General features: G+C 40.8%; 1 protein-coding gene across 1 annotated transcript; it reads right to left on the bottom strand.

The window, feature by feature from the left end:
* Window positions 1–1357: 1357 nt before the first annotated feature.
* Window positions 1358–8177, bottom strand: NDUFV1 (NADH:ubiquinone oxidoreductase core subunit V1). Its single transcript, XM_015819724.1, has 10 exons — window positions 8023–8177; window positions 7167–7249; window positions 5524–5694; window positions 4112–4295; window positions 3795–3984; window positions 2712–2924; window positions 2382–2548; window positions 2225–2306; window positions 1778–1923; window positions 1358–1626 (listed from the first exon to the last, which is right to left on the bottom strand). The coding sequence occupies exons 1-10, from the start codon at window positions 8101–8103 to the stop codon at window positions 1543–1545; spliced, it is 1401 nt and encodes a 466-aa protein (XP_015675210.1). The 5' UTR covers window positions 8104–8177; the 3' UTR covers window positions 1358–1542.
* Window positions 8178–10800: the final 2623 nt, after the last annotated feature.

Here is a 10800-nt window from a genome sequence, read left to right as displayed (position 1 = left end):
AGAGCAACAGCTGAGGCAAGAGTACAAGAATTACATAATGTATTAAGCCATAACATGGTTGCCTGTTTTTGGCTAGCCTTAGGGCAGGGATAGGCAACCTTGGCTCTTTTATGACTCGTGGACTTCAACTCCCAGAATTCCTGAGCCAGCATGGCTCAGCTTGAAAACCTTTCCCTTTCCCCTCAGCATGGCTGGCTCAGGAATTCTGGGAGTTGAAGTCCACGAGTATGGGCATAGTATGTGAATCCTGAAACTGTACATTATTCAAAAAGCTAGTTCAAGAAGTAATGAATGAAATACATCTTTTATTATATTGCACTATTCCTTTCTTACTAAGCTTCCATAGTTTCTAAAGATGACTGATACTGCTCATCCAACAGCATGATGATACTACAATTCAGTCAAGTCCGACTCATGGCAGTTCTACAGGCCAGGTCTCTCCACATCTTCCAATCTTGCCCTATTTCACTGAGTTTTTCTATGCTCTGGCCGGTGTCAGGTTTGATAGTGTCCAGCCATCGTGTTCTTTCACAGCCTGGGTTCCTTTTACCCCTAACTCTTCCAAAAATAATTGCTTTCTCCATCCAATGAATTCCCCCACATGACATGGCCAACTGCATATCCAACTACATATCCAAGACAATACTGAAATATACCTGCAGAGCCAGATGTGCTGGACCATTTTATCCAGATATTTACTACTTAAAAATTTAAAAAATATTTACAAATTAATAGTACAATCAGCTTTCCATTTCATCTGCACATTTATAGACCTTGCAGAAGAAGAATTAGGAACGGGAAAATAAAGGTTTAGATGAGTTCATCAAAGTTATATTCATATAGTACAGCAGCCACCCCCAACCTTTTGGGCACTAGGGACTAGTTCCATGGGGAGATTTTTCTATGGCCCAGAGGAGCCGTGGTTTCAGGTACAGCCTGTATACCGAGAATGGAGCTTCACTTGTTTGTGTGGCCCAGTTTCTGGCATGCCGTGGACCTTGGAGACCCCTGTATCACAGAATCCTGACTGGTCTTTTGGACAATATTTTCCCATGAACTCATATAGATTGGAAGGACTTCTTTGTTTCATTTCATAATCGATCACTCCAAGAAGTATATAAAGACAATTCAAGGCCCTTGGACACAGGATGTCACTGCGCTTGTTCTGTGAGATGTTGTGAGGCTTTCTGTGTGGTTTGATTTTCAGTTACTTTCATGGGGCTTATTGCATTCTATTTCTAATACTGTACACCCTGCAGAGTCACATTTGTCAATTAGGTGGTATATAAATCCAATAATTAAATAGATCACCTCCAGCTATTCATCTTATTCTCCTTCCTGTAAGAAATTACACAGATCAGTCTAAAGTATTTAATAGATAAACTGCCCAATAAGAAAGCCAAAAAGAAAAACTGGGAGTTAGGCAGGTTGTGACAAATAACAGAAATCAAACAGTGTTACTGAAGCCCAAGCAAGAGTAGATGTGGGCCTACAAAAAATAATAGAACAGTGTAACTTCTTTGAGGTGGGCTTTATAACTGTTCACCCAGATGCCTGCTGCTTTTTAGATTCATTATATTGCTTCATCCGTTCCTCCAACTCTGGACGGAAATGACGAATTAGACCCTGTGAGAAGAAATCAAGCACAGGAGTTAGCAATTAAATATATCTGCAGGATTCCCTATACTGAGGCCTCCCTACCAAATCATTTCATTTCTAGCCCTCCCTCAATCAAATTGCATGATTCTTCAGCACATTTAAGTAAAAAAGAAATTACCTGCACAGGCCAAGCAGCCCCATCTCCCAGGGCACAGATAGTGTGACCCTCAATTTGTTTGCTAATCTCCCAGAGTGCATCAATTTCTGCCACTTGTGCATTGCCTCTCACAAATCGCCACATGACCCTGTTCATCCAGTCAACACCTGTGGGAAGGGAATCAACATGAACAGTGGAATACAAAGCCTCATGAAATTCAGCAAGGCAGCACAATACTGAACACAGAAGTGTACATTGATTTTGCTGACCAAATTACAGAACTTTCTTTGACCTCAGGTTAGCAATTTCCCTCCTCAGGGATTTTCACATATCTGTTTCCACTGTATTTTTAAATAATACAGGCATAAGCAAAATAATGTGAAATTATGGAGGTTTTTTTTTCAATCCCAACCCTAATTCAGAGAATTCTGGGATAATTTTGCTAAAGGTTTGAATAATAACACTCACCTTCTCGGCATGGTGTGCACTGCCCACAACTTTCGTGCTTGTAAAATTCAATGAGGCGGGCAATGGCTCGAACTATATCTGTCTGGGGAGAAGAGAAGAAAATGAAGACGTGCCATATGCAAAACACAGAGAAATAACTCTAGGGAACATTGCTTACCGATTTGTCCATGACAATGAGAGCTGCTGTCCCAAGCCCGGTCTGTGCCTCCACCAAGGCATCAAAGTCCATCAGAACTGTCTCACATACTGACTTGGGGATGAGGGGAGTAGAAGAGCCTCCAGGAATCACAGCGAGTAAGTTATCCCATCCACCTCTAATGCCCCCTGATTAGAAGGCAGAAACACACCATGAGGCCTGGCACTTTAGATGATTGGATCAGGTCAACATACAAGAGGAACAAAATGAACTAAAAAGCTGATGCCACCGATATGAGGTATCTAAATTAAAGTGACAGCTCATTCTTCAGGGCAAGTAAGTTACTCTCACCTGCATGTCGTTCAATTAAATCACGCAATGGTACTGACATCTCTTCTTCCACAGTACAAGGAGTATTGACATGGCCCGAGATATTGAAGAGCTTAGTGCCAGAGTTACGCTCCCGTCCAAAGCCAGCAAACCAGGTACCTCCTCGACGGCAGATGGTAGGTGCTACTGCAACTGTTTCCACATTTGCTACTGTAGTAGGGCACCCAAACACTCCTAGAGAAAGAAAATGGCTTAAGATGAACAACATTTCTGAAGGATCTACGATGAAAAGGAGAAGGGGCACAAGAATAATCAAAACGGGAGTTCTAGTGCTATTAAATGGGATATATGAAAGGGACTTCAAAGTTACTTTAGGTCAGACATGTTAAACACAAAGCCCGGGGGCCGGATGCGGCCCGCGAAGTGGTTTCATGTGGCCCGCGAAGCCATCCTGGAAACAGTGAGGGAATAGCCCCTGCTGCCTTGGCCCTGGCCCAGGCCGGCCGGGAGCCAATGTACAATTTTGTGCTGGCCATCTATGCTGACATGCATTCAGTCTTAGCTCCACAAGGCCGTCTGGAAACAGCAAGGAACCAGCCCCTGCCGCGTCGGCCCCACCCCCTGGGTGCATGCTGGGGAGGTGTCACTCTTTGTGAGGAATGAAGAAATGCACCATCACTTGGAAGTGGCCAGCAAATAGCCATCGCCTACTTCACATATCTGGCTTGATAGGCTCTGCCCTGGTCCCACTCCTTTCTGCCAGAGACCCTCAGATCTGTCCCACTCCTGCCCAGGCTCCCACAGGCACCCTTGACGCGAATGATGTAGAGCTGGCCACGCCCACCCAGTAGGCCACACCCACTCCACCCACACCCACCCAGTAGGCCGCACCCCCCCCCCCCGAGGGCAACCACAATGCTGATGCGGCCCTCAATGAAATTGAGTTTGACACCCCTGCTTTAGGTGAAAAAAGTATGTTGATGAAATCATTCATAGACGACGAGAGTCTCATGTTGATTTGAGGAAGCATATTAGAAATACCAACACATACACACACACACAAAGCCACCACCATTAGTAGAAGGAGCATTTAAAATGCCTTACCTACATCTGCAGGGAAAGGAGGCTTGAGGCGGGGCTTGCCCTGTTTGCCCTCAAGGGATTCAATAAGTGCCGTCTCTTCGCCACAAATGTAGGCACCCGCCCCTCTTGCCACAAAGACATCAAAGTCATAGTCAGAGCCACAAGCATTCTTGCCCACCAGCCCTGCTTCGTAGGCCTCCTTGATTGCCACCTAATAAAGTAAGAAAGCATTAATTACTGCAGTCAAACCCCAACACTGGTGACCTGGTGATTTCTGACCATAGAAAAAGGCAATCTAGCAGACAATATTAAGGTAACCACAAGAGACAGCAACTTACCTGCAAGTTTGATGCTTCATTGTAGAACTCTCCACGTATATAGATATAGGCAGCTCGAGCCCCCATAGATCTTCCTGCCACTAGGCAGCCCTCTATTAGTTTATGGGGATCGTGACGCATAATCTCCCGATCCTTACAAGTTCCTGGTTCCCCTTCGTCCGCATTCACTACCAAGTACTTAGGCCTGAAATACAGAAATAATTATATCCACCAACAAGAAGAAAAGCCTCTCCATCAGTTTGTGCTACAGTTAGTAATGCTACTTAATCTGCTTACTATCTATTAAAGACAGACCGCATAACTGATCTATCCAGTTCAGGATCTTCACTTTGTCAATGATCATAGTATTCAACTTCAGCATCAAGGGCTTAGGAAACCTGAGCATACAAGTATGCATCTTAAGTATCACTGAGAAAATTATATTTGTATTTCTGCAGCCACAGTAAATGATAATATCTTAACCACATCACAAAGTAGGTTGAGAAAAGGTGAATTTCAAATAAAAGCACACAATGAGATTGTCAACGCTGCAAATACTGTATATTCTTGCTTTGATAATATGCAGAACTGTCTGGTATTTTTATAGTTAAATCAGGCAACAGTGAAAGGGGAGGAGAATAATGAAAGCCCGGGAAAAAGAAACCAGAAGTAAATCACATCTTCCAAGTTAATTGGAAGATGTGAACCATGACCCCAAAATAGGGGAGGGAAAAATGCCTGGAACGTATGTGCAGCGGAAAAGAATCTCAGATCTAAGCATTTCCACCATGCCGTACTGACATCTCTGTAACCTTAATAAATGCATTTAGGATAAAAATATGCCTGAAAGTCCTTTTAAGTGTTTCGTTAATCAGACACATGACAGAGATATTTAAAGCTGACTTTTCCAAGTACAAATCTCACACTCTATTCACCCTAGCCAAACCAACTATCCCATCTTATAGCAGCTCTTCTGGATAAGAAGTCCAGAGATTTGGCTGCTTCGCAGAACCAATCTATCTAGAGAACACAACTTTAAAAAAAAAAGAGAGAGAGAGAGAAGATGGGCTTAAAACCTTTGAAACAGATGTAAATCATTCCTCAAAGCTGAGATGCACAATTTTAAATGTAAAAGATTGAAATGGAAACCACAGTCCCAAATTCTAATTAATGACAATTGGCCTTCCAACTCAAAAGTAGAAAGGAAAAACTATGGCTTAGACCAGGGGTGGTCAACCTCGGCTCTTTTATGACTCGTGGACTTCAACTCCCAGAATTCCTGAGCCAGCTAAGCTGGCTCAGGAATTCTGGGAATTGAAGTCCACGAGTCATAAAAGAGCCGAGGTTGACTACCCCTGGCTTAGACAGTTTCTGCACAAGGAGACGGGCAGATCTAGCTTTTCAAACAACAATTTTCATAATTAGTACCACACCTGCCATCTGGAGGCTTATTCATAAAGCTCCACTTGAGGCCAGTGGGAAAGCCAGCTCCTCCTCGGCCTCTCAGCCCTGAAATCTTTATCTCATTCAAGATCCAATCAATACCCTTCAGCAGAATTTCCTTGGTTTTATACCAATCACCTCGGCTCAAAGCCCCTTTCAACCTAGAGACAAAAAAAGAAAGAGTCATGCATATTAACTCCACTTTGTAAATAAATTTAGAGCTGCTTTCCCCATCTGGGGTTGTTTAGGTATCTCAGAATATGATAGAAGTTTAATATAGTGGTTAAGATACTGGACCAGAAACTGGGAAGCTGCAAGTTCTAGTCTTCCTTTAGGCATGAATATGGCATTAATCATGATTTTGACCCAGTTGATCTCTCTTGGCCAACCCACCCTATATTAATATATATAAAAAAATAGGAGGCAGGAGCATTTTGATTCTATCCTGAGTTATACCAATAGTACAATATAAATACTGGGATACTGTATGAATCTAAGAGATAATAATTATTACACTTCCATGCCTATTGGCCCGCAAGATACTTTACACTCCAAATTTCCACCACACTAAGAACTGTAATGCTATTCCATATGAAATAATGTGGGGAAGATGATACAGAGAAGCATAACACCAGTTCTGATATCACAGTTCATAGATCTTGTTCAAATGACATACTTCATTAGGTCAAAGTAGGAGATAAGACATTGTGCAAACTCATAGTCTAATACACTAATGTTAAAAACTAATGTAAAGGACATTAACTGTTTGGAATTAACAAATATATCCTCTTCTTGCAGATGGAATTGAGAGTCCTCATTTCTAACCATAATGATGCCAAAATGACAAACATGTGTCATGTTGTTATAACCCAAGCCTTGTCCTCTGGTATTTGTAGCACAAGTAAGTAAAGGACAGAATTTGCATCACACTGCATGTTTCATTGATTATTCTCTTAGCCCCTGTATGCAGACCAAGTTTATAGAATAAACAGGCATTAATCTTCACTCTGTTATTCTAAAACAGTGGTAAAAACTAAGAGAAACATAACAAAAATAAATCTTTCTTTAGCTCTCCATCTCTTTCTTTTTCTTAATTCCCTCCCTATAGTTAGAAGAGAGACTAAAAAGGAGTAGAAAGATGTAGGATTGAGTAAGGCCTCCAACTCTATTCATGGTCATATTGACCCCAAGCAGATCACTGTGGATTTTTCTTCCCTATTTTCTATTGTATGCAAAGTAGTAGAAGCTAGGACATGGCAATATCCTGGCATCTTCTTCTTTTATAATAGCCAGAAAACCTCAAAAGTAGTAGCTGCACAAATAAATGCACGATCACAAAACTGCAGTATCAAAATACCAGAGAAATTTAGTTGCCAAGAAAGCAATTTTGCAAACAATCAGTGAATGCATACAATTAGAGAAATTTAAAGCTATTACAATTGTATTTAAATATACCACAGCTGTTAAATAAGTAGAAAAATATTTTTGGCAGCCTATAAGTAATTCACTAGTTAAATGTTTAATCCTCCACTTCCTTCATAACTTATTTTTTTCTCCACTAGCTAAAAAAGGTTTGGAAGCTGTATATTTTCCTGTGAGTAAGCAAAATACATTCTACATTTTTGTTTCTCACCTCCAATCATGGCGTCCATAAAGATTAGTAAAAATGCGATCCTCATCTTTGAGGGGACCAAACTGAGTTTTCTTTGGGGGTGCCTGTCAAACAAAAAGAAATAGCTTTAACTTTGAAGAAAGCTATACTTAAAAAAAAAAAAAGACAAAAGCAAAACAAAAAGGGCAAATAAATCTTTCCAAAAGCTAAACACAGAAACTGAGCCATCATCATAATAAGCAAGGAAAAAACACTTACATTCTCCCCAGAGAATATATATTCTAAAATACATGTTCATGCTAAAAATAGAAATAAAAGGCTTTTTGGAGGAACTGAGGAGGTCCAAAAAGTAGGACTTTGGAGATCTCCATCATCCATCCTCCCTTCCTTTATTCCTCTAGTTCAGTGTTTCTCAACCTTGACAATTTTAAGGCATGTGGACTTCAACTCCCAGAATTCCGCAGCCAGCAATGCTGGCTGTGGAATTCTGGGAGTTGAAGTCCACATGCCTTAAAATTGTCAAGGTTGAGAAACACTGCGTCTAGTTCAACTGCAACACAATATTGAACATAACATAGTTCTGTGGCACACCATACAATTATTAATTGCATATATTTTTAAAGTGTAAGACATGACTCGAGGGGAAATTAAATAATATCTGCATTGTACTGCATATACGGATTACACTGAATAGGCATAGTAGAAAAAGATAAAAATAACATAACACAAGAATCTCGTGGCACACTAGAAACAAGCCCATGGCACGTCAATGCGCCGTAGCAGGGTAGCTGAGAACCATTGCTGTAGTTGTATAGGTCCCCATCCCTTCTTCCCTTGTTGAAAAAAGAAAAGAAAAAGAATGGCAAATAGAAGTCACCGATTCCGGAGCAGCGGCGGCGGCAAAAAAGCGAGCCTGGGTGCAAATCGGACGGAGGCGCAAGGGCTGAGCCCCCAACATAGCGGAGAGCGAGTGGGGGGGTCTCCCCAGCTGCAGCTCCTAACCTCGTCACCTTCACCTGTCCGGCGCAATAATAATACGTCACGATGTTTCTCTTCGCTCTTCCCGGAAGACCAAAGACTGAGCAACTTCCTTTGGCGTGTGGGCTAATGGGTATTGTAGTTTAGGATCCACAAAAAAGTGCGCGCTATTTCCGACTCGTGTTCCGTGCTGAATAAATGACGAACTGCAGCGAAAGTCTAGCTTTTCTGGAGCAAGAGATTGTGGGTGTAGGATAAAGTAGTAGATGTGCGTCGCATAGTGATTGATAAAATAGATTTATAAGGATAAATATTTCTCTTTGATTTGTTTGCAATATGTATGACAATATTTAGGATGCTTTAAAAAAAATAATTTTAAATTATCGACTATTCCAAAATTTATTTTCAATAAGGAATGAAATTTCACATATATTAACTATTAATGCTCTATGTACGTAAGGCAGAAGTTTGTAATTAAAAGATTGCAATAAATTAATAAGTTTATAGAAAAATCAAACATTTTATTAGGTACTGGACATCTTTTCCATCTAGTCTTGGATACTGCAGTCAACTCTGCACAACCATCTGCAGCCTTTTGGCTTTTTGAATGCAACTCATAGTGAAACTGGGATCATACAGTTAACTCAGTTTTCTTGTCAGGTTAGGTCAAAGATTTTACACATTTTAGTATTCCATCTATGAAGACTGCTGTACACATTTTGATAGCCTATTTGTGAAGTTGTCACACAGTTATGTAAAATAATCATGGCAAGCATAAAAACCCTAGAGAATATTTATTATCTATTGGTTTTGCCAGTTTGCCATATGTGAAGTTAGCTGGGCAGTAGTCAACCATGTACTTTAATAAAGTTCATAAGATGGGTATGACTAAGGTAAAGAGATACAGCAATTTGTTATTTATTCAATTAAAAAATAAAACTATTTCCCATCATTGTAATAACCATAGGCTGTTTAGTGCTTCAAATATGTATTCTGCATGTTGTTAGGTGTCTCCAGTCTCAATCAATATTATTTATAATTTTGTGGACTTGCCATTCTACATCTTCCTATGTTCTAAAATTATATAATAGTGCTTTTTCATGTCCTCTACTCGCTTGCTTTATTTACTTATTTTAGTTAGTTGGTAGGAATTTATCTTGCTCTTCAGCCAAATATATTCTCAGAATAAGTATAATTAATTTTTAAAAATGCTCATAGGCTTGCAGTCTGCAAGATCATGACATGGCATTACATGAAAAGGAAAACAATTTCATTTTAAAGTTAAATAATATATAGTGCAGAAGCTGTTTTCTGTAATAGTTTCTTCTTAAATATGAAGTGTTCTGATTATTCTTCTGTCCGTATCTGCTATACGAAGGACCACAGCTTCTGGATCCCTCCACTGGGGCTTGCCTTTATCAGTTTACCTCATTTTCAGAAAGCTGCTAATCTGTTCTGCCAGGAAGAGGATTACATCACTGATCTTTCTGATCCTGTTGATTCTTAATCTGAGAAGGATGATCCCATTATATTGGAGTGTACTCCAGGATTGCAGTTGCATGGAAGTGCTCCAAAATTCTAAAGAGGGATCATCAATCATACATAGATTTTGGAACATAACTTTCCAATCCTCATTTAAAGAAAGGCCAGCCCAGCCATTAGGCAGTGAGGTACCTACCTCAGACAAAAGATGCAGGGAGGCATTACAGCAGTATCTCCAATTGCACTTGATCCTCCTAACCCTAGCTTCTCTGTTATATGTGCATTCCCATCTTTCAGAGCTAGTACTGTTGCTTGCATGTTGCTAGCCCAGGTAGCAAGAAACTAGAAGTTTGCATTACCAATATCTCAGGCAGTATGGCTGAATAAAACACCAACAAAACACCTAACCAAGTAAGCAAAAATAAAAATTTTAATCAATGAATGTGAGGTATGACCATATATGACATACACTGGTGCATGGAGGAATAAGGAAATGGAAAGGTACTGAATGACAAAATGGCAGGTGGGACTTATGCCATCAAACTAGTACGCCCTTGGGAGACTTCCGGTGGGACGGCGCGCCGATGGCGGCTCTTTCGGAGCCGTCCCCTTGGGAAGGCGTCAGAGCCAGCATGAACAGCGGCCAACAGCTGTTCAGCGGCTTGGAACCTTGTGCCCCGGGCGAAGGGGTCGAGGTGAGTATTCCTGGATAGGAGTAGAGTCCCAAAAGCTCTCCCCTTATTTTGGGAGAGCGGAATTGGGTACTCCTCCGGAGTCCGGGAGATCTCCGTCTCCCAAGCGCCTTTGTTCCCTTTTTTTGGGGAACAAAGCCAGTCGTGGCCTCCACTTCTGCGAATTACAGAGAATGGTGAGCAAAAAATAAGCAGACGGAACTGACCAGGGGAAACTGGACTTGAGAAACTCAAAACTTTAACTCAATTTATTAACATCTTCTTTAGAGTTAAGTGGAATTGAGGAAAAAAAATGGCTGCGGTTAGCTGTTTCTCTATAGATGAGAGTGATTTTTCTTTTTAACTTTCACTTTCCTGCAGCGCTGAATGAAGAGGGAAATTGTTACCCCTTGGCTTAGGGTTGTAATATTGACATATTTTTTTGGGTTTATGGAATTTGGTGACCATTTTTTTTTCTTTTAATGGAGAGAATTCTGGATTTGGATTTTGGATTCCCCCCCCCC

This window comes from Protobothrops mucrosquamatus, unplaced genomic scaffold, assembly GCF_001527695.2.
Source record: "Protobothrops mucrosquamatus isolate PMUCROS unplaced genomic scaffold, P.Mucros_1.0 scaffold970, whole genome shotgun sequence".
NCBI lineage: Eukaryota > Metazoa > Chordata > Lepidosauria > Squamata > Viperidae > Protobothrops > Protobothrops mucrosquamatus.
This window is presented reverse-complemented; position numbering and strand designations above follow the sequence as displayed.